This window comes from Anolis sagrei, chromosome 2 (assembly GCF_037176765.1).
Source record: "Anolis sagrei isolate rAnoSag1 chromosome 2, rAnoSag1.mat, whole genome shotgun sequence".
NCBI lineage: Eukaryota > Metazoa > Chordata > Lepidosauria > Squamata > Dactyloidae > Anolis > Anolis sagrei.
The window spans coordinates 262,108,028-262,133,484 of record NC_090022.1 but is presented as its reverse complement, the minus strand read 5'-3'; the positions used below and the strand labels follow the sequence as shown (position 1 = coordinate 262,133,484).

Here is a 25,457-nt window from a genome sequence, read left to right as displayed (position 1 = left end):
ATCAAGACTCAAAATTACCCATATATGGAGTTTTTACACTGCAGCTTTTAAACATCTGGATTCTGCTTTGTACTCAACTTAGTATGAATGCAAAGACTTTTGAATTGGAATGAGAAATATGAAAGCACTATCAATGAGCTCATGAGCACAATTTAAGACACAACTTTATCAGTAAAGAAACATTTTAATTTTGTTGAACGATGTGTAACCTTCTTTTTACATTTAGGATGTAACCATTCCAAGGTACCATATATATTCGCGTATAAGTCAACCTCAAGTATAAGTCAGTGACCAGTTTGGGTGCTCAAATTATGAATTCTGATGTGAACTATGGGTATGCCAAGACTAATTCTGCACGGACAGGAAAGCACCAGTGCCACTCCAGGGGGGCAGCTCCCCCAACCACCACCACCATTTTCCCACCCAGAGATACATAAAGGAAAGAAGGAGCACCACAGTGGAGACAGTAAAGGGATTTGGTGCCTTTTTGACGGTTTCCAAATGGGTTAAGCTCTCACATTTTGCTACACTACTCAAAGAAAAGTATGGTCACAGAGAGAGAGAGAGAGAGAGAGAGTTCAACTGATTTTTAACTAAAATTTCTAGACTTATACACAAATATATACAGTGACTTCAATCTTTTCCAAAAAGATAACCATCTCTTGCAACTGTTTTTGCGTTGCTACCAACTCAGGATGCAAAACCTGAAACCGGCTGAAGCCACAATTCATTTAGAGGCCAATGTATGAGGGTGGATCAAAAAGTTTTGCCTCCTGTGTCACAAAAACGTTATGAATGAACAGCAGAAGATGCTACAGATCAAAGCCTGAACTATCCTCTACGCAAAACTTCTGTTCATCACAGTCACCATCAATTTGTACACATTTGAGTCATGGTTTGATCCAGGCATCAAAACATTTTTGGTAAAATTTGGAATTTGGCTTCATGACCCAAGCTATTTAAATTTGTACACATTTGAGTCATGGTTTGACCCAGGCATCAAAACATTATTGGTAAAATTCAGAATTTTGCTTCGTGACCCAAGCTATTTAAAGCTATTTTAAAGCTATTGTAACATCATTCAAGTCATTGAATCTGAAACCATGGAGGTTGTCTTTAAAGGTCTAAACAGGTAAAAGTCAGAAGGGGCCAAATCCTAATCATTCTTCAAGCTATTATGGATTTCCTTAGGTGTACAACGTTCTTTTGCCAGAAATTCAATAACGACTCTTTCTTTAACTTCAGATTCATGGTTCTGATCAGTCAACTGGAAAAATAAAAGACTATCATATAATGCATAGATAGTCCAGTAGCTGTGAAAGAAATAAAAGTTAGAACGATGGAGGCATTACTTTTTGACCCACTCTCGTACAAGGGACCATCCACAACACTCCTTCAGAGGTCACAGAAGCCACAAGAAAGGCTCTGTACCTTCTAGTGGGTCTGGATGCTAAGTTCCAGTTTTAAAGATTGGAGTCTCCTTTTGTCTTATATTCCCTAAATTATTATCATTCATTTCTGCATTAAAAAGTAGTTACTTGCAGCTGAGGATACCGTACAACCTATCATTGAAAAAGTTACATTTTTAGACCACAGTATCCAGAAACTCAAAGGATTTTACTCACCAGTGATGACAATTATATAGAGTTTAATGATATGAAGCTTTTCCCATTAGATGGCTTATCAATAAACATCTCATTTTGAGGGAGGAAATAGGCACAATAAAACTGGTAAATATGTAAAATATTTCATGCACGCAATGTCATCAGCGATACTAATTTGCTTTTGTTAATGAATAGTTTACGAATTGCATTTTTCCCCTAATGGCATCTACTTAATGAAAATCAGAGGTATCTGTTATTGTATATTGCTCTCAGGCACTTTTCCCCTTTGAGATGGAATTCATGAATACAGAAAGGCACAAACTGACAGAATCATAATATACACACAGAGCAGTTGCATTTGAACTACAGGATATAATTGTTAAAGCTACCACCTCAAAAATGAAAGCACAAATTTCAACAGGGCAATTAAATGACAAGTTGATTTTTTAACGGGGCAATGATGTTTGGGAAGAAAAAGATGATAAAAGCAAACTGGGATACAGATTTCAAAAATTTTGTCAGTGTGAAGAAAATGGATGCCTAAATATATTTTACAATCTCATGAACTAAGTTGGATCTGGCCTAATTAGTACCTAGAATCATAGAATTATTGAATAATAGAGTTGGAAGAGACGACATGGGCCATCTAGTCCAACTCCCTGCCATGCAGGAAAAGCACAATCAAAGTACACCTGACAGAGGGCCATCCAGCCTCTGTTTAAAAGCTTCCAAGGAAGGAGCTTCCACCAAATAATGGAAGGTGCTGTAGGGAAATCCCTATTGCCATAAATCAACAGGGTGACTTGAAGACACATGCATCATCATGGAGAAAAATCCCTGTATAGGGCAATATCATTCAGGGACATTGACTGACTGTCTGCATGTCACTATATTTGGGAAATTCAATACCTCAATATGTAGTTATGAATCTGGCGGGGCTGGATTTAGGAATAATTAGACAATTTTATGGAACATATGCTGCCAACAGTCAGCAGCACATGAATGTCTGGGCAGTATATTATTATTTATTTGTTACACTGGTACTTGTCTTTCCTCCAAGAGTTCAAGGTGGAATACTGGAGCTCTGTGAGACAGGAGGAAATGACTAGTCCAAAGTCACTCGGTGAATTTCCTAACAATATTGGGATTTAAGCTTTTTTTTCCCTTCATGCCAAGTGCAACTTGAGAAACTGTAAGTTGCTTCTGGTGTGAGCCTGTGACTCTCAAGTTCTAGTACAGGCCTGCACAACCTGTGGCTCTCCAGGTGTTTGGGTCTTCAACTTCCAGAGGTTCTAGCCAGCTGTTCCAATCACCAGGAATTCTGGGAGCTGAAGTCCAAAACACCTGTAGAGCCACAGGTTGTGCAAGCCTGGTCTAGTGGAACACACAAACCCACAGTGGCTTCTGGCAAACAGTACAGAAGGCCCACTGCTTCTGTGCTATCCTTGTGGGCTTCCCAGACGTACCCATTAATGGAACGAGGGTATAAAACTCTTGGCCTAATCCAGGTAGTTTCTTCTCATGTATAAACTAAAGTGTTTGAAGAAGTTACTTTTTTACTCCAAAACCTCACATCAACATAGCCATGGAGTGTTCTTGGAGTGATTGTCCAAAATAATAACTCTTTCAAGTGCTGGATAAAATCAACATTACTACCAGCAACAAGAAAACATAATCAATTGTGCCTCTGTGTGTGTGTGTGTGTGTGTGTGTGTGTGTGTGTATGTATGTATGTATATATATATATATATATATATATATATATATATATATATATATTCAGGGTTGATGTATATCCAAATGTTGGCCAAAATACAAAATTCACAAAGGAGTGATGCTTTTATTGGCCAAACTCCACTGACATCTTCACCAGGCCATACAGGAGAAATAAAAAAGGGGGGCAAGTGATGATGCCAGAGCCCCTCGCCGACATTTTATATTAGATGTTGTCTGTGCCATAGTTCAGTTGATCTGGAGGGATTACATTGAAGGCAGAGACTATGTGCCTTTCTCTGACCATATGGAGACTGAGACAAAGGACAGCAAAATGTAAACTCCATTAGCAACAGCAAAATTATTCCCCTTGGGATTCAGAGGAGTTCCTTGCCTTATGAAGCCTCAGACCCCCTTCTTGGGCAGAGAACACTGGATTTCTCAAGAAGTCCATATACAGTAATATCACAGGTGGAAAAGCTCTTAAGTGCTGTATAGGTAATAATACCATGATAGGAAGCTTAATCCCTCCATTGTTTTTATACTCAAAAATTACAACATTCATGGGACAGGAATCCATAACTGGATACAATTTTTTTCATTACATAGTCAAAAAGGGATTCTGTTTCTTTCCATGTCACTCCTTAGAGAAATTTACCAATATGATTTTTTAAACAAATGAGAAATAGAATACACTGCAAATCATGTCTTTTCTTTAACTGCTTGTTTGCTTTTAGCAATCAGAGTACAGACTATCCTAAAGATTTTACACAAATATGAGACGTGCACCGCAACCATGGTGGAAACTAAATTCGGCATTTAAGAGGCTAAAACAGAATGAATGAACTCATCAGCAATTCAACAAATGGAGAAAACTGAATAATGTTATCCCAGCAATAAGCAGATTGATGTCTCTTGGTGATGTATATATTTAGGCCAATCAACCCAATTGTGCTACATCTTTTGCATGGTCTAGAAAGACAAATGAATGAATAAAAATACTCTTCCTGCACTTGTGCTAAAGATGGAAGAGTCACATCCCTTTGTACCATCCCCCAGTACTTAAGGGCTGGAAAAATGCAGCAGAGAGGATGAAGTTAGCCATGTCTGTGGATTATCTTTAAAAATATATATATTTATTGTTTTATAGTGCACAAAAGAAACAAAACAGACAATAAAAACATAAAAAAGAAAAAAATCAAATCATAACAAAACAAAACAAGATGCACAAAAGAACAAGCAAGTTTACAAAATATATAGTCAGCGCTCATTAAAATGTGAAAAATCAAATTTGGCTGTACAGTTATTATACCTTAACATTTCTTATCCCTCTAACTCCACACCTGTGAACCCAACCCCTGTCAAGCCAACCCCGACCGGGACTGCCTTCCACCTGGAAACCAATGCCCTCACTGCAGGAGAAGATGCAGATCAAAAATAGGGCTCCATAGTCAGCTACGGACCCACCCTGGAGGATTATCCTACTCGGACAACGAGGGATCGCCCAAGTAAGTAAGTAAGTAAGACCTCCAACACCCCTCAATATCCATAAAATAGCCAACAACTACCCATATGTCTTCTTTTACTAAATCCCTTTTATGGCAATCTTCTTTTCCAGCTTGCCAAGTGCCAGACTCCATTTTTTTTTTGCAAATTCTTCATTATTTCCTCCTCTGTTGGCCATTTGGATATAATCTACTAATTTGTCTCTCCAATCTTTAATAGTTAACTCTTTCTCCCCCTTCCATGTTTTGGCTATTATTAGTCTTGCAACAACAAAGCAATATTGACAAATTTATTCACCTCCTGCACTAATGCACCTTCTAAATAATCCTAATAATCACATTTCTGGGTCTTTCTTGACCTTTTTGTTAATTATATTGTTTGTTTCTTTTGCAACTTTTTCCAAAATTCTTGAACTATATTATAGGTTCATCATACATGGAGAAAAGATCCCTTGGAACAAAAAGAAAAGATGCAGCAATTGTCAGAGCGGTGGAAAGAGTACTCCTATTGCACAAGGCAATCATGTTTGTTGTCCTTACAAGTGATATCATTGCTTATTGATTTTTATTTCTTAAATAAAGGAAGTCAACTTTCAAATGCCCCAAACTACCTTTTGTTAGATCAGCAGAGTGTTTCTAACTCTTATTTTACATTGTCATTGATTTAACTGTTTAAAAAGTAGTTGAGAAAAGGTCACGGTCTTCCAAGTGTAAGTTGCCTGTGCTCTTTGCTTGTGTTTCAGCGCATAAAGCCTGAAACATTGGTAAGACTAATCAATGGAATGAATAATTTTACAGAAATTCTTTTGTGCTTCCTGTCTTGCTTGTAATTGGTGGTAAAGGGCTATTATCTGCATACTCCTATTAACCAACCCAGTGAATGGCTGTACCCATCTGAATCATTATAAGATAATAAAATCCCACCCCAGACTTTCCTATTTAACATAAGTGACAGTTTCAGCAGGGCCTCCTTCCACTCGATAATCTCCAACTTGACATGCAATGACATTATCCCATTGAAGCCAGGGACAAATTATAATTCTTGATGTAATTACAGGTTTAATGGGGAGGGAGAATTGTTAGGGGCAAAGTAACCATTCCCACCAGGGTCTTTTTATGAATACAAATGGGGCAGACACAACCCCTGTATGTGGTTTTGGGCTCATACTGTGATTCAAACCCAGAAAGGGAAATTGCAATTATTAGATACTATTGCTATTAAATAACTCAGTACATATTTACTCTTCCAGGCCTAACTTTTATCGGATTTTGCACTTCTCCATTAGCCCTATCCTGAAACTACTGCACATATTCTTAGCCCTCCAAGCTCAGAATCTATTACTATTCAGGCTAGGAATTGTTTTTATGATGTTATTTTCTGATATTGTAATGTGTTTATTTTATTTTTGATTATTTTGATTTTATTCTATTGTGCCATGTTTTAATCAATGTTTTTTCCAGGCTTGTTCCTATGTAAGCCGCTCTAAGTCCCTTTGGGGAGATGGAGGCAGGGTATAAAAATTAAGTTATTATTTTTATAGTACTATTATATTTGCAACTAGCCACCCCCTGCCACACTTTGCTGTGGCCCAGTCTGTGTATATGTTGTGTGTGTGTGTGTATGTATATATTTGTGTATATGTGTATTTATGTGTGTTTGCATGTGAGTGTGTGTGATTTTGTGCATGAATTGTAATATATTTTTTATTTTTTTTGCTTTTTAAAAAGTCGCTTCTGCTGTGTTTTTCAGTGTTTTTATGAGTGATGGTCACTCATTGACCTTCAATAGGTGTATTGTGTCCCAACTTGGTGTCAATTCATCCAGTGATTTTTGGGTTGTGTTGATCCCACAAATTAACATTACATTTTATTTATATAGATTGTTTGTATGGATCTAGTTTTTTTGTCAACAGTGGCTTTGGTGGTCAACTGAAACATTCATATCTACCTCAAACAGACAAGAGTTCTTTCTCCCATCCTGGACATTCCATAAACCCCATTTTCCTAGTTTCCAACAGACCTCATAACCTCTGAGGATGCCTGCCATAGATGCAGGTGAAATGTCAGGAGAGAATGCTTCTGGAACATGGCAATACAGCCCAGAAATCTCACAGCAACTCAATGATTCCAGCCATGAAAGCTTTTGACAATACAACAATGGCTTTGTTTTTTATTAGTAACGAACATCACTACAGGATTTTTTTTAAAAAATAAGATAACTAATTAACACATCCCAAAGCAGCAGGCACCAAAAGTGTGACAGTTCCAAAATCTTTAAAATTCTTCATTTTGAAGAATCCCTATTACCTATTGAAGAATATTTAAATCTTTTTAAGTCTAATGAACTTTCGGGAATCTGAGCTCTAAAGCTTACAACTGATAATGACGACTTTAAAAATTCAATAGACTGGGACAAATGACTTGGAGTAATATTAAATTAACAGATTGCTAAATCCTGTCTTCAGATACATTAGAGCAAATGGGCTTTTGTGGCTTTCTAATACATCTTTCAGACAGCTCAAATATTAACAAGCATCCATTTGGAAAACCTTCAAAAATATACGACAGGATGAAGGATCTTTCTCCATGAAGTCTGAGATTTTATAAATTCTACAACCGAAAGAAGAAAAAATGCTGCTGCTACTACTACTGTTGTGGTACATTTCCAACATATAGTGACCACAAGGCAAACCTATTATGATTTGTTCAGACACAGTTTTGTGTTTGCCTTCCTCTGAGGCTGAGAGTGACCCACTCCGGGTCACCCACTGGATTTCCATGACTGAGCAGGAATATGAACCTTGGTCTTCAGAGTAGTAATCCAATGTCTCAACCACAATCCCATACAGCCTCTCAACTATATCACAGACCTCTATTAATAAAAAAAAACTGCAGGACCTGGACCCTATGAATCCTGGCTCCACTACACCACTGAATATATAAATGGCTCCGGCCCTTCTTACCTATCCATCCGAACATATCTCCCCATATGAACCATCCCGGAGATTAAGATAATCTGGGAAGGCTCTGCTCTTGGTCTTGCCTTCTTTGGAGGCATGGCTGGTGGGGACGAGAGACAAGGCCTTCTCATTGGCGGCCCCTCGTCTGTGGAACTCCATCCCCAGCAACATTAGATCAGTCCCCTCCCTCCTGGCCTTCAGAAGGAAAAGAAAACATGGCTTTGTGATCAGGCCTTTGGAGAATAGTTGCAGTGAAGTAATAGATATGAAATATGTGCAATGGCTAATGGAACGGCCATGAACTATGATTATGGATGGTGTGATTTTAATTTTGAATGTAATGTTTAAATGTTTAATATGTATTAATTTTAAATTTTAATCTTAATTTTAATTTAAATGTCATTAGAATTGTTTGTCACTCTAAGGCACTGAATAATTGCCAATATGTAAGCTGTTTTGAGTCCCCTTAGGGGTTGAGAAAGGCAGGGTATAAATAGAGTAAATAAAATAAAATAAATATTCAACCGTGATCGCTATACACTACTACCACTATTACTAAAAGAAGTTTCTACAAGCAACCAAAAAAATAGAAGGCTGGCATGATTCCTTTGTGTGGGAAGATTGAAGAGGAGAGTTGTCACTTTAATGTTCAGTGAAAGCACTTAACCATCTGAAGAACCTGAATATAAAAGTATTGCAACTGGAATGCTATATCTTTCTGTTTCTTAAGGGTCACAAGTGAGGAGTGAAGGGCTGTCTTTTCATTTTAAGAGGATTTTGTGCACATACACAGGACAAGCAGAGGATGAATTGGATTTCCCTTTTCTCACAGTTTTTCCAATCACACATTCACCTTTATTGTCAGAAAATTAGAAATGTTTGAAAGACTAAGGTCTTATTACGGTGTATTACTGATCAAACTGTGCAAATTCATTTCTTTTGTTCTGGTATTTGATTAAATTGACACAAAGGCTTATGAAGCGCAAACTTTATTCTACATCACAGAGAAGGCAAAAATTAGAAAGTCAAAACATCCAGAGATTGTAACCTTCTTTAGAAGGAAAGACATAATGCAGTTCCTGGTGGAAGGGTTATCCTAGCTTTCCCTTGGCACGCAATATGCTCCTGCCCCACATCATGACATCCTCCTATTGGGATGGTTCTGTTTATACAGATGATGAATACGGACTTTGATTATTTACTTATCAAAAAATGTATATCCTGTCCTTCGGGTGATCTACATCAACCCTGGGGTAGTTAATTAAAAGTAATTTTAAAACACAATAAAATCCCAAAACAGCAACAATTAAAAAACAGACAGATGCTACTAAGTAAACATTATATGAAACTCATAGTGAAAATGGTTGCCTAAACAAGAAGGCACTCCTTAAAGAGTTACCACACATTTCAGCATAACACTAGTATTGCAACAGTATCTATAGCAAATGGACAGCATACATGTTTAGTTTTGAGGGAAAGTCAGCGCAAGGTACCAGAGCACTGGATTGCAACTCTGGAGACCAATCCTCATTCGGCCATTAAATCCACTGGGTGATCTCAGGCAAGTCACATCTCGTAGGGCAGATCAAGACAGGCATTTATCCCAGGAGAATCTACATTTTAAAAACGCTGATTTTTCCTGGGGGCTTGTCCACACCCACCCCAGAAAGCACGCACTTTCTAGGGTGGTTGTCCAGACGTTCTCTCGGGACTAGCCCAAGAGAACCTCTGGAGGCCCTCCCCCCAGACTCCTTAGAAATGTACTGAAAACTTACCCAGCCTCCATTACAGACTTCGGCCAGCTCACCCGGCACATAGAAATAGCATGCCAGGAGGGGGGAGTGATTTTCCTCCCCCCCCCCTTCCCGGCACGTCATTTCTATGCACCGGGACAGCAGGCCGAAGCCTGTAATAGAAGCTGGGTTTCATTACTTTTCTAAGGGGTCTGGGGGCTTGCGGGGGTGGATATTCTCAGTTTACCAGGCTTATTTAGCCGGGTAAAATGTGGGAATACTATCTAGACTGCAGTATTCTGCAGTTCAGAACCAGAAATAGTGGGTTTATCCCAAGCCTTCCAAGAAGGCACGGAATAAACCCACTATCTAATTAATTCACTATCAACCAAGGTTTTCCTGGTTTGTGGCAAATTAATTCGGGACTGTCCAGAACGTTGTATGGACAGCCCCTCCATTATTGTAGTATACCACAATAATGGTACTGTCTAGATGGGCCCCTAGTCTTGGAGGAAGGCTAGGGGAAACCTCTTCTGGACAAATCTTGTCAAGAAAACCCTGTGGTAGGTTCATTTTAGGGTTGCCATAAATTGGAAATAACCACCAACACAACAGAGCTGACTCCAAGACTTTTATGTGGGGTTAGGATGCTTGGGCGAGTCCTTCTCAGTTGTCCTGCTTCCTGGAATGGGCCCACCCTTTTCTTAGTTTTTTCCTCTCCTCATTCAATAAGGAATTGCAGCTTCTTTTGCTATTTTTTCATGGTACTAATGCAATCTTAGGATACATATATGCTGGTAGAATGAAAACAATTCAAACACCACTGTAACTGCCTGGATTGTAATCCTAGGATTTGTAGTTTGGCAAGTTATCAGCAGCCTTTAGCAGAGAAAGCTAAAGACCTAATAAAACTACAGATTCCACAATTCATTAGCATTGAGCCATGGTGGTTAAAGTGGTGCCAAACTGCATTCATTCTACAATGTAAATGCACATTTAGGCCCCTTTCACACAGCTGTACATAATCCACATTGAACTGGATTATATGGCAGTGTGGACTCCGATAACCCAGTTCAAAGTAGATATTGTGGGATTATGTGCCTTGATATTCTGGGTTATATGGCTGTGTGGAAGGGCCCTTAGAATGCTTTAGAGGCGAAAAAAGGCAGCAAAGTTTTAATCCACATTAACAGAAGGGTAGAATTGACAGATACCATACATAACATTTTATTCTATGCTTGTCCATACACATATTTTCTTGCTTCATAGCCTCCCTGCCTCTTTCTGGCATTTCTTTCTATCTCAATGGTTCTCAGCCTGTGTGTCCCCAGGTGTTTTGGCCTAAAAACCCCAGAAATCCCAGCCACTTTAACAGCTGTTATGATCTCTGGGAGTTGAAGGCCAAAACTTCTGGGGACCCACGAGTTGAGAACCACTGCCTAAGTAAAAGCACATTATCTCTATATTGGTAGGGAGGTGAAAGAGGATTCAATATGGTAGATCTGTTTCTAGCTCTAATCTTGTTGTAATAGCAAGCATTTTACAATAAAACTATAATTAAGTACAACTTTTAAATGGCATTGCATCAGACTGCTAACTCTCTCTCTTTATACCCCAGTGTTTTCAATTGTAATTTTATTCCTGGATTTGGTTTCAGTTTTTAACAGGAAATACTTCTTCAAGTCAAACTTTCCAGTAATGGCTGTGGTGTAAACATGTGTGAGATCATTCCATGGGTTTCATGCTTTTTCCCACATGCAGGAGCATTGCATATTAAAGATATCTGCAGTAGTATTACATCAATAAGTATCTTGAATAAAAATCTTCGTCATATTCTTGGCAGTGAACATTTCTGCTCATGTATTCAAAAGACGTTTTCATTTAAAGGCCACGAGACAGAAACCTTACTGAAGCAAATGTTATTCTGGCTTGCCCTTGAGTTACATACTCCATTCTTAAGCTGATCACACCTAGTGAAATCACAGGATGCATTTTTTGTGTGTGACAAAGTGAACATTGTCCAAGGACTTTTAAAGACATATGTATTCCCTACTTTATTACAGTACAGTGAGACACTGGGGCAATGACACTGTTGCTAACAGCAACGTCTCCATGGGGGAAATGAAGTAAGGATCCATCTGCATGAATCAGTTAAATTCATATAACCACAGTCTCTTTGTCTACATTTTCTTTCTCACCAAAAGCACCAAATACTAAAATGTGTATCAAAGACTTCAGCGAGTAGTGGTTGGAGATCGATATCTATCAAGCTATGGTAATTAACTCCTAGTTATGCTAGGAATAACTGTCTCTCCTACCTTCAATAGTCTTTTAATGAGTTAGTAATATCATGACTCATTTCCTTTATTCCAAAACAAGTGTCATTTTTCCATCTTTATTATACTCATATACAAAGGAGTACTGAATTTTCTTCACACCACAATTTGAGAATGAAAGTTATTTTAACTTAAACTAGCATTAATATACATTCATTCCCCCAACTTTTTTAACGTTTATTGGAAAAGTGGGCATAAAGCACAATCGGCCTATGGGACACAACTTTCCACTATTGAAAGCAATGGAAAGAATAGGCTTAGATTTGAACTGGCCAATATACAGTACAATATTATAAACATTTTAATTAAGCCACCATTTTAATTAAGTGAGCCTTGAGATATGCTGGGAGGCCCTTTTCTCGGTCCCACCACCATCACAGGTATGGTTGGTGGGGATGAGAGAGAGGGCCTTTTCGGTGGTGGCTCCCTGGCTCTGGAATGGTCTCCCTAGAGAGACTAGATGAGCCCCAAATCACCAAACTTTCTGTTCGAGCCTAAAAACATGGCTATTTACACAGGCCTTTACCTAGAGTAATGTACTATGGTCATGTGATGATATCAACCATAGTTATTCGGCACTTTAGCTTGTGTTTGAAGAAACCCAATGACCCACAGGAATGACTGCATTTTAGAATTTTAATTTTTTTTTAATTTTATCGATTGCCACTGTCCATTGTTTGTATTCAGTCAGATTGTGTATTGTTTTGATAATATGTAATTCTGCTTTATGTGTGGCACCTTGAGTGCTTTGTTATCTGCCCCGAGTCCCTTCAGGGAGATGGTGGCTTCTGGATTGTATCCCAGTTTTATTATTATTATTTATTATTATGTGTATCATAAACTGAAGATCAAGATAAAAATATAGTGATTCAAATAAAATACTCAGAAATATATTTGAACTTAATCCCAAGTAAGTGGTAATAGCATTGGAACAAATATTCTGGTTTTCCCAAGGTGTCATGAAAGAGACTGATAAAATATAGATATCAATATTTCACTCTAATCCACCATTAGATGCTCCACACTTTCAAGGACAGGATATCTGGCAAAGATTTGATGCAACAGAGATGAATTTATGGTGGAAAATGTTCTGTGTGTCCTTCTGCTTAAAATGAAGCAGGGTCTACCTTGCGCATGCCACTGCATCACAACACTGGGGAAATATTATTTGTTGTCACAGCAACCATTAATTAGATTTCACATTTCATTAACATAAATAACTGCCAGCAACATCAGTCAAGGTTCGTAATTTAACTTCAGTCTATTTTAGGGATCATCTGGGCAGTTTAGTGCAGTGTAAATCTGACCTAGGGCAGGTCTGGCCCCAACACACTTATGCTGAATCCAGGGCCTTTGTCCAGATGGCCACATCTGCTCTACTGTGCCAACACCTCCTTTATGTTGTTGTCACTCCTAGCTGACCACAAAACTCTATCCAGGCACTTGGTTATCATGGCCACTGCTGCTGATAATAGAATGGGGCACCCACACAGTCATCAAGAACAAGAAGAGAATCACCCTTGCTGGCTGGAGCTCCCTGGATGGCTAGGAACAATGGTGGCAATGGCACATAACAACAACAACAACAACACTTTATTTGTATTCTGCCATATCCCCAGAGTGAATTTGGGGCTTATTCCAGTATATACAGGCACAAGGCAAAAATTCAGTGGCTCAAAACAATGAAACACAGTCACACACAAATAAAGGTAAAGTTTATCTCTGTCTCTGGGGGGTAGTGCTCATCTCTATTTCTAAGCTGACGAGCCTGAGTTGTCCATAGACACCTCCTAGTTCATGTTGTCGGCATGACTGCATGGAGCACCACTTACCTTCACGCCGAGGCAGTCCCTATTGATCTACTCACATTTGCATGTTTTCAAACTGCTAGGTTGGCAGGAGCTGGAACTAACAGAGGGAGCTCACTACATCCTGCGGATTCGAACCACCAACCTTCCGGTCAGCAAATTCAGCAGTTCAACAGTTTAACCCATTGCACCACCACAGCCCCTTCATCCCCTTTCTCTGTGCTGATCAGTCAAGGAAGGGGCAGTGTTTATCTGGACAGTGTATGGGACAAAATACAGCTATGCAGTCTGCCTGAAACCCCATGATACTCCAGAGTTTACAGCAAATTCCAAAGTATTCCCCAACACTGCCTGAAGTGGGGCAAAATTGGGTTAAAGCAAAATAACCCAACAAGGCTGGAATATGCTTCAGAAGTCAGCTTGGATGCTCTATCCCAGATCTGATCCCAGATTATTTGCCTTGAACTGGATTATATGAGGGCCCTTCCATACAGCCATATAACCCAGAATATCAAGGTAGATAATCCACAATATGTGCCATACTGCCATATAATTCAGTTCAAAACAGATGTATACAGCGGTTTGGATGAGGCCTGAGTCTATACTGCTGTATAACCTGGGATAAGCAAGTTATTAGATCCTGGGATACAGGGCAATATAGATCCAGCCCTAGATGCTTCCCTGTCTATTTTATGACTAACTTCACAAAGCATTGTAAGGAATGGTAGAAAAATGGCTCACACAAAAGCTACAATACGAGATATTAGTAAATGTGCAAACGCAAAAGCACATTTTCTTATCATGGTTTTTATTATGTGGAATAAGAAATCATGTGTCTTGTTTCTTATTATGCAGACAAAAAATAAGCATGCGCATGAATCTCATTTTATTAATTTTTCAGCATTTAATGAGTGTGAAACAGTCTACTTTTGATATCTTAAACAGTTTTCCAGTCTTTTGTTCCACGATTTGAGAACTGGAAACATATTCATAATTGTATGCCATAAAGGTGGTGACAAATTAGTCACATTCAACTTGAACTGTAATCTTCCATGATGGCACTCTAAGCACAGAAGTCTAGTCCAAAAGAGAGCTATAAATACTTTTCCTAGAAATGTTTCCTAGAATACTTTAAAATCTTGCCACTCAGAACCTACATAAAATCTTGCTTTTTTCATTTGAAGAGGAGCAAGAGGATTAGCTTTATTTTAGGCATTTGTATAATGCTATCAAACACTCTGCCCAAGTAATAGATTTTAGCAGCCTTTGATCTGAGAAATTTGCTGTCGTGCATCTTCTAAATTTGTATCCAAATTGGTAGTTTCAATACACACATCTGCAGATTCAGGCAACTTCACAGAACCCTGCATATGAAAAACTTTCCCTGTTCTTTTGTATGTAAAGAAACATGTGTTTCCTAAATTTTATTTGACCACAATTCCCATGATCCTTACTATTTCCTATGATATCTTAGGTCCGCATTTCTCAACGTGGAGGTCAGGGCTCCTGGGGGGGGGGGTTGTAAGGTGGTGTCTGAGAGGTCACCAAAGACCATCAGAAAACACAGTATTTTTATTTATTCTGTTGGTCATGGGGGTTCTGTGTGGGAAGTGTGGCCCAATTCTATCATTGGTGGGGTTCAGAATGCTCTTTGATTGTAGGTGAACTATAAATCCCAGCAACTACAACTCCCAAGTGTTAAGGTCTATTTTCCCCAAACTACACCAGTGTTCACATTTGGACATATTGAGTATTCATGCCAAATTTGGTCCGAATCCATCCTTGCTCGAGTCCACAGTGCTCTCTGGATGTAGGTGAACTACAACTCCAAAACCCAAGGTCAATGCCCACCAAAACCTTCCAGTATTTTCTCTTGATCATAGGAGTTCTGGGTGCCAAGACTGATTCCATTCCATCATTGGTGGAGTTCAGAATGCTCTTTGAATGTAGGTGAACTATAAATCCCACAACTACAACTCCCAAGTGTCAAGGTCTATTTTCCCCAAACTACACCAGTGTTCACATTTGGACATATTGAATATTCGTGCCAAGTTTGGTCCGAATCCATCCTTGCTCGAGTCCACAGTGCTCTCTGGATGTAGGTGAACTACAACTCCAAAACCCAAGGTCAATGCCCACCAAAACCTTCCAGTATTTTCTCTTGATCATAGGAGTTCTGGGTGCCAAGACTGATTCCATTCCATCATTGGTGGAGTTCAGAATGCTCTTTGAATGTAGGTGAACTATAAATCCCACAACTACAACTCCCAAGTGTCAAGGTCTATTTTCCCCAAACTACACCAGTGTTCACATTTGGACATATTGAATATTCGTGCCAAGTTTGGTCCGAATCCATCCTTGCTTGAGTCCACAGTGCTCTCTGGATGTAGGTGAACTACAACTCCAAAACTCAAGGTCAATGCCCACCAAAACCTTCCAGTATTTTCTCTTGGTCATGGGAATTCTGTGTGCCAAGACTGATTCTATTCCATCGTTGGTAGAGTTCGGAATGCTCTTTGAATGTAGGTGAACAATAAATCCCAGCAACTACAACTTCCAAATGACAAAATCAATTCCCCCAACCCCACCGGTATTCAAATTTGGGCATATCAGGTATTTGTGCCAAATGTGGTCCAGTGAATGAAAATATATCTTGCATATTAGATATTTACATTACAATTCATAACAGTAGCAAAATTACAGTGATGAAGTAGCAACAAAAATAATTTTATGGTTGGGGATCACTATAACATCAGGAACTATATTAAGGGGTCGCAGCATTAGGAAGGTTGAGAACCACTGCCTTAGGCTGAGGAGGGCTTTAGCACAAAGAAATATAGAAAGTCATATATTTGCCAACTTTGCTCTGAACAAGTTGTACACTGGCTTTCTGATGTGCCAAATATTCAAAGAGTTGTTGATCCAAACCCATTGTGTCTCCTTAATCCTAAAATTAATTGAACTGGAAAATAATATTCATGAGCTATAGCAGGCATGGGCAAATTTGGCCCTTCCAGGTGTTTTTGACTCCCAACTCCCACAATTCCTAACAGCCTCAGGCCTGAGGCTGTTAGGAATTGTGGGAGTTGAAGTCCAAAACACCAGAAGGGCCCAAGTTTGCCCATATCTGAGCTATAGCAATGAAGTATTCTGAAATAGAACTGTCAAAAATGTAGTCAAGCTAAAGTTCAAGACATGGATACAAACCTACTGCCTACCATTTGACCTATAAGAGGATAATGCTTCACACATGGAATTGCACTGGACTGTCATCACTTTGATGTTGATGCAGAGGGCAATTTCCCAGTGGAGATCATACCCATATGGCTATTTAGCGCTCTGGGGAGGGAATGGAGTGCCTGTGCAACACACAATGGCATGTCTGCATCTGGGAGAAAATGGGAGCTGTGGCTCTCCCAGATTTCTTATACCACTGTTCAGCTACTAAATGGCTGTATAATGAAGCAGGCATGCACAGGGAAAAGTGGGACACACTGCACAACAGGATGTTGGATGTTCCATCATGCACCACAGAGGAAAAAACTAATGAGTCATGGTCGAACCAAGGGCCCAAGCAAGAGCGTGCTGAAAATCAACTTGACATACAGCACAATGGAATGTGCCATTTAGATGACTCTGCAAAGGATTTTTGTTTCCCTTTTTAAAAGGCCAGAAGGAAAAAAATAATCAAATCCATGTTATGTTTCTTTATCCTTATGCTTCTTACTCATATTTTCATTATAAAGCTGGGTTTGGAGGGGAATCCACCAAGTCTAAGAATGCAAACAAGGCTAAGGCAGAAATCAAAACTACAACTGCCATAACTAGCTTTTAAAAAATCTACCTGTTACTTATTTAGTAAACTAATATATAGATTGCTCTTCTACCCACCAGGACCATTAAATCAATGTGTAAAATGATCACAATATAAAGGGAAAATAGTAGTACACATTTGTTTAAAAAAAGACTAGAGCAAAGACATCACACAATACTACAGTTCTGACATCCTCTTGGAAGCTAAGCAAAAATGACATTCTGACTTCCCTGGGGAAAAGTTGGTGTTTGTTGTTGTTTGTTGTCAAGTTGGCTTTGGCTTCTGACAGTCCTATGAATGACAAGCTTTCCAAACCTCTGGTTACAAACTGCCTTGCTCAGGTCTCACCAACTCAGAGCTATGGGTTACTTGATTAGGCCAATACACCAAAACTGCACTCTCCCTCTTTTCCTACTGCTTTCAGTTTTACTAAGCATTACTGTATTCCCAAAATGCCTGAATTAAGCTGAAACCAGTTTCACATAAATGTTTTAAATATATATGTGCTATTTACAGGTAAAAACAGAAAGGAAAGACTCACCTCGCACATCAGGGGAGAATCGAGCTGAATGGCGAGACACGAAAAGTTTAAGTTCTTGATCCAAGTTGCATTCTACTAGGTTTGTGTCCCAAGATCGGATTCCTACAAAGCAAAACAAGATATATATGCATAATTAATTCTTAGATAAGATTGCAATGTATACTTTCTTCAACAAATTTTTGGTAAATTCCATCTAGAGCAGGCATGGGCAAACTTCAGCCCTCCAGGTGTTTTGGACTTTAACTCCCACAATTCTTAACAGGCTCAGGCCCCCTCCTTTTCCCCCTCAGTCGCTTAAGGGAGAAAAGGATGGGGCCTGAGGCTGTTAGGAATTGTGGGAATTGAGGTCCAAAACACCTGGAGAGTCCAAGTTGGCCCATGCCTGATCTCGAGAATCTACTCTTAAAAAGCCATTTAAAATAATGTTTCACCTATTCTCATTTTCTATGTCATTTTCTATTTCTTTTAGTAATAATTATAATAATAATACTAGAATTCTAGAAGTTAGCACAAATATTTACCAGCACTGTTCACCTTCAAAGCTACATCTGCCATTTTGTAGTAAGCTGGTGGAATAACCAATTGCTACATATTTTTAGACTGAGTTTGCAACTTAATATGAAAACCTCCAAATAAATAGTTACATAATATCCCAATGGATTCTGCCCAGGGACAGCTTGTACATCTCTTATTTTCAAAAGAGAGAATAAAGGAAGTTTGTTTTTCATATTCTGCTGAATAAATGTCACAAAATATGAGCCTACACTTTTCCTAAACACAGAAATGACTATGGATGCAATGCAATAGAGATACAAAATTACTCTAACTTGTTCCAAAACCCAGTTTGGAAAGCTTATTTTTTTGTGTCAGACCTTAGAATTTCCAGCACCCATCACACCAGCTGAGTGCTCAATTGTGGACACTTTAGTCCAGTGGTTCCCAACCCCGGTGCCTCCAGGTGTTTTAGACTTCAACTTTCAGAAATCCTAGCCAGCTTAACAGCTGTTAGGAACTGTGGGAGATGAAGTCCAAAACACCTGGAGGGCCAAAGGTTGGGAACCACTGTTTTAGTCCAAATAAGTAATTTTCCCAAAGTTTTCTCCGAACATATACTGGTCTGGGGACATCATGCCTCAGCAGTCTCTATTTTGATCTAGACTCTCTACTTCTTTAGATTTAAATATACTGGAAGAAGAATATACAAACAGTCACCAGTCTTATACTGCATCAGAAATGGTGGTTAAAGCACAAAAGAATGTGACTGACCCTCAACACTTAATTGTCTCTTTTTAAAATCTGTAACATTCATTCTAACCCTTTGTTCACAAATTTGTCAGAAGTAAAAGCTTTAACTCAGAAACCTGTTGCTGGAAGTTGCATGCATGATGTACAACATGAATTATATTGTACAATGAGATGTAATTTTCATAGGCTTATGAATGGACCAACAAGAGGGAGTTGAGGAAACACAGAAGAAGCCTGCAGGGTCTGAGCCACCTATTTCTTCAAAGCATAGCTACTAGAGTGAGGGTTCCTCAGAGCAAAGGTGCTCTGTTCATGTGTCATAAGACAGGTGATTGTCCCTTGAATTTATTGAATATTTTTCCCCTGAGTAATGATATTTAATGCCCAAAATAGAAGAGCTTGAAAAACAGTATCAAACAACCTTGAAACCTGGGTTGCTGTGAGTTTTAAAGGCTGTATGGCCATGTTCCAGAAGCATTCTCTCCTGACATTTCACTGACATCTATGGCAGGCATCCTCAGAGGTTGTAAGGTTTGTTGGAAACTTGGCAAGTGAGGTTTATATATATATGTGGAATGTCCAGGATGAGAGAAAGAACTCTGGTCTTGAAAACTATTTAAACTACAACTGTATTTTTGAGAGGTCATTTCAAAGATCCGGCAAAGGTCTTTGGGTACTCCTATAAGGACAACATAGAAATACCCAGAGAGTCTGCCTGGATAGGGTATTTCTGAACTTGAATGCTACCATTGAAAAGACTCTATTGATCACTCGTCAAGCTTTGTTTGAATTAAATGGAGGTCTAGAAAAATATATACCCTACATACTCATGTGCAAGTCTAGAAATTTTAGTCAAAAAACCAACCCAAAAATCTGGCTAGGCTCTACAGTACCTTAATTCTTATTTTGAAAGGCACCATCCTTTTCTCTGAGTAGAGTGGCCAAAAATCTGGCCCAACCGATCCATAGTTCTACTATACCTTAACTCTTATTTTAAAAACAACCATCCCCTTATCTAGGAAGAGTGGGAAAAGGAAGGATCTAATCTGTCCTGGGAGAATCTAAAGGCACCAATCCCCTCAACTCTATTTGCCATGGTGTTGCTCCTGGCTTCTCTGAATGCAGGGCAATAATGGCAGCAGCAACCAGGGGCAATTGGCCCCCTGAGGCAATACTGGCTTTTTCCCTTCTCCACCGAATAACCCTCGACTTATCTATGGTCAAATCAAAATCCACAATTATGGCCCCAAAACCTTATATGTTAAGTTGACTAATACAGTACTGTAATTAAGAACAGAATGAAACTGCTTATAGTTAGGTTCATGTGAAACTTTTAAGTTACTTCATTGGACTATTCTTACTGTTTCCCTTCAAGTTATTTCCAATTTATGGAAACCCTAATGTGACCCTAATGGTGCTCCATGCAGTCATGCTGGTCACATGACCTAGGGCGTGTCTACGGACAATGCCAGCTCTTCGGCTTAGACATGGAAATGAGAGTTGGACATGACTAGATTTAATGTCAAGGGGAAGCCTTTACCTAAGGTGACCCTAATAATGGGGTTTTCTGAGGATGAGCCCCAGACTGCGACTCTGGAGACGAGGGTTCAGTTCCCCACTTGGCCATGGAAACCCATTGGGTGACTGAAGGGATCGCAATTTGTATATATTACAATTTAGTTCATATACAAAGTGTGATCCCCTTATCACCCAATGGGTTTCCATGGCCAAGTGGGGAACTGAACCCTCATCTCCAGAGTGACAGTCCAGGGCTCAAGCCATGGCACCACGATGCCTCTCTCTAGTTCTCAGAATTCCCCACTAAAAATGCTCAACTACTCAAACTCTGGTTCAAGCAAGCGTGGAGCTAAATACAGCTGTACAGCCAAATAGCTAATTATTATACTTTGTTATACTTTACATTGCCTTCCAAAGATCCTAGAGATGATTAGCTTACATTTCTATTTCCGCAAAAATAAATCCTAGTTAATTTGTAGCACTGGAATGTTGAATTCAAAGTAGCCAATTTTTTTGTTGCTTTTTCAAAAGACATTTACAATTTGTTTAGGAAAGGCTTCCTCACAATTCAGAACTTTTAAGAAGTCAAATGCTAAAGATGAAATGGACATAATAATTGTGGACAGTTTAAGGGTTGTGCTCTCTAAAAATTAAAAATACCTGCAAGCCATTGTTCTACATGACAAGATAAATGCAGATGTTTTCTAAACAAATCCAAACTAGTTGCTCTGTCATATTTCAAAAGGTCACCTGCCTCTTTTCAGATGGCAAGATTTTAAACAAAGCTGAAACATCTATGAAGGTAAAAGAAAGTTCAAGGCCATAATCCATAATACTTGTCTACCTGAAAGTAAACCTTGCTGGCTTGGTTTTTTAGGTTTGTACTGTAATTGGCCAAACTGTTCTGGTTAATGTAAAATCGAAGGCAACATCCTATCCCTTTAATTCTACTGCGGGGGGGGGGGGGTTCTGGCTGGGAGCTGGGGAAGATGTTCATCAGTGGAACTCTCTGCCCTGGAGTGTGGTGGGGGCTCCTTCTTTGGAGGCTGGATGGGCATCTGCTGGGGGTGCTTTGAATGAATTCTCCTGCTTCCTGGCAGGGGGTTGGACTGGATGGCCCATGAGGTCTCTTCCAACTCTGTGATTCTATGATTCTGTTTAGTCTTAAATGTCATTTTTAACTGCATTAGTATCTTTATTCTATTTTATTGTATCTTGAATTCATGACACAAACATTTAATTGTGTCTTAATTGTTTTTAACTTGTTTTTCTAAACTTTTATAATTGTCATATTTCTAAATTTATTGGATTGTGTCATGTTATTGTAAGCCGCCTTGAGTCCCCATGGGGAGAAAGGCAGGGTAGAAATAAAATGAAATTAGAAATAATAAGAAATAAGAAAACCTAATAAAACTCATTGAATCACCAGAAGTCAGCAGATGACTTCAGACACATAAACACATCCATGCTTATATAGACTGCAGTCAGTAAAGAAGTATGAATGGAAGTTATTAACAGATGAATTCTACTAATACATTATGGGACCTGAGATCTGCTGGGGAGGCCTTTCTCCCAGTCCCACCACCATCACAGGTGCAGTTGGTAGGAACGAGAGAGAGGGCCTTCTCAGTGGTGGCTACTTGGCTCTGGAATGCCCTCCCTAGAGAGATTAGATTAGCCCCAAATCTACAAAACGTCTTTTCTAGCCTAAAACATGGCTATTTACATGGGCCTTTGACCTGGAGTAATATTCTATGGGCATGTGATGACATTGACCATTGCTATTCGGCACTTTAGTTTGTGCTTGAAGAAACCAAATAACTCACAGATATTATTGTGTTTTAGAAATTTTTGAGGCTGTATTCATTTGTATTCACTCAAATTGTGTATTGTTTTGATGATATGTTATTCTATTTTATGTGTGGCACCTTGAGTGCTTTGTTAACCACCCTGAGTCCCTTTGGGGAGATGGTGGCAGGGTACAAATAAAAATTTAAATTAATTTAAAATTATTTATTTATTGTAAAACATAATAAAGATCTGGTAGATGTTTATGAGATAGTTTTATTATTTTATGGTCCAAATCGTGAATATAAAGTTAGGTTTTTTAAAATTAGTTTCACTATGCAACAGTGATCTGATGTCATGATATGAGGTGAAATCACTCCCATGCTAAAACTATAATATGTTGCTGCATAAAATTTCTCATTTTCACTGTTTTATGAGGTTAACCAATAACATAATGAATAGGTGTTTTCTATATGCCTTCAATTCATTTCTGATTTATGGTGACCATAAGGTGAATTTATTACAGGTTTTCTTGACGGGATTTGATCAGAGAGGGCTTTCTATTGGCTTTTATGAGTTCCTTGCTGCCAAAACTTCAGAAAGCCAATAGCAAGCCCTCTGAGAGATTTGAACCCTGGTCTTCAGAGTCAAAGTCAATACTCAGACCACTACACCATGTTGGCTTTCATTGAATAGGTATGATAGAGTAAAACTGAAACTATCCAACATCACAATTAAGTTTTTGATATCCTACTAGAAAGAACACACACATAACAAACAGTAATTAATGTGCTAGACTAGTATTTGAGAAATCTAGGGCATGCAACTCGCTTGTGTCTCTTAGCTGACTTATTTTACATGTTCACTGTGATAATAAAGTGGGAAGGACATTCTATTACTAACAGGAGAAGATGTCTGTTAGAGAATAGTTTTGCTTCCAGATTCAAAAGTTGTTAATTTCTACTGCAGACTCTACTAAACTTGATCTGGAGTGCTGAGAAATCCCATAGAGTTCAGTTTTTGTGTTGTGCCCAGAGCCAAATATTGGATAAGTGAAAAGCTGTGTTGCACTAGGAACCCAGCACCCAATGCTTTGGATTTAGGCCAAAGGAGGGATACCATCATGGCTGGCAACTCCTCTGTGAGCAACCTGCTCTGGATTTAACTCAAAACCTTAGAGGAGCTATCCAAAGTACTGACCCTGTGGTGAGCTTTTGTCCAGATCCTTACCTCCTTTATCATTTGGACTGAAAACCAGAGTATGTTCATTGTCCCTTGGAATGTATGTCACTCATGTGTTCCCATTGAGAAAAGATGGGATACAAGATACAATATATGATTCCTTTTGTATGTGTGCATTTTTAGTAGTCCAACTTAAACTTGCAAGTATTCAAATAGGAACAAATATAAATATTTTCCAAGTGAACATTACAATGTACTTGACTAGTCAATTTTTTTCGTGTCAAGAGCGACTTGAGAAACTGCAAGTTGCTTCTGGTGTGAGAGAATTGGCCGTCTGCAAGGACGTTGCCCAGAGGACGCCTGGATGTTTTGATGTTTTATCATCCTTGTGGGAGGCTTCTCTCATGTCCCCGCAATGGGGAGCTAGAGCTGACAGAGGGAGCTCATCCATGCTCTCTCCGGATTAGAACCTGCGACCTGTTAGTCTTCAGTCCTGCTGGCACAAGGGTTTAACCCATTGTGCCACTGGGGGTTCCAACTAGTCAATAAACCATATATATATCTCAATGAAAAACAGTCAATAAACCATACATTAAGTGTTCTTCACTGATTCTCCTCTTTAATATGTGCACATAGCAACCCCATTTGTGTCTACACACTTCTGAGCAGACATGAACAAAACTGTAATATATTCAAATTTGGGTGGGGGAGGGTGTGTCCAAATTCACTAGAACTTTAATCCAGATAATCATCTGTGTGTATGCGTATATGTACATGCAACTTAATTTTTCAATTCACTTAGACCCCATTAATTTCATGGTGTTTTCTTTGGCAAAGAATAGTGAAGGGTAGTTCCTTCCTCTGAAAAACAAACGAGAGCACCTATTATCCATTGGTGGTCCCCCATCCAAGTACTGCCCCAGCTTAGCTTCCAAAATCAAAGGAGATCTGGTGCCTTTAGGATAGTTATACTAGAGCCTCAATGAGTTAGAATGGACATCACTCACTGCTTTTCATGGTAACCTCTGATATTCAGTAATTGTCAAATGTGTCAGAGTACAAGATGAGGCGAGCTGATTCATCCTCCAGCATTCATCCTGTAACTCATGACATCATTGATGATCTTGAGCCAAATATTTCAGCCATCTCCACTGAACAGTATTTTCTATGAGCTGCCATATGACAATATGAAAGTTTTTTCTGGGATCAAGAACATGAGAATTGGTTTTTGTTCAACTTTAGATTCATTTTGGTTATTTGGGGTGCTGATTCCGAAAATTGCATTGGATAGACCACACAAGCTCTAGTTTCAGATACAGAACATATGCCACTCAGTAGTCACCATCTGCTCACCCACAGAAAACTATATTTAATAAGCCATGGCACTATAAGAAGGTTTCACAAGTCCAGTCGCTCTCATTGCAATGGTGCAGTAACAGTGAGGCCATGGACCATATGTTCGTTCTTGCGGACCACAGGTGGTCCATGAACCACAGGTTGGGAACCACTGATCTGGCCCAATACTGTAGTGTTTACTCTGACCTGCAGAAGTTCATAGGCAATCATCTTTCCCTTTACCTGATCCCAAAGCTTTTATAACTGGAAATCCCATGGAGTGATTGTGGGACATGATGTGTACAAAATGGGCATGCTTCTACTGAGGAATAGGCCTCTAACACAGAAGTAGGGGAAGCATCTCCATGACCCTCA

At 39.1% G+C, this 25,457-nt stretch overlaps 1 protein-coding gene across 1 annotated transcript in view; it reads right to left on the bottom strand.

Moving 5' to 3' along the window:
* The window catches only part of MAP1B (microtubule associated protein 1B), a 99,785-nt gene that overhangs the window by 67,339 nt on the left and 6,989 nt on the right, over nucleotides 1-25,457 (bottom strand). Inside the window, exon 2 of the mRNA XM_060761691.2 lies at nucleotides 18,015-18,116. Within this exon, the coding sequence (XP_060617674.2) occupies nucleotides 18,015-18,116 (102 nt within the window). The remainder of the gene's footprint in view (nucleotides 1-18,014; nucleotides 18,117-25,457) is intronic.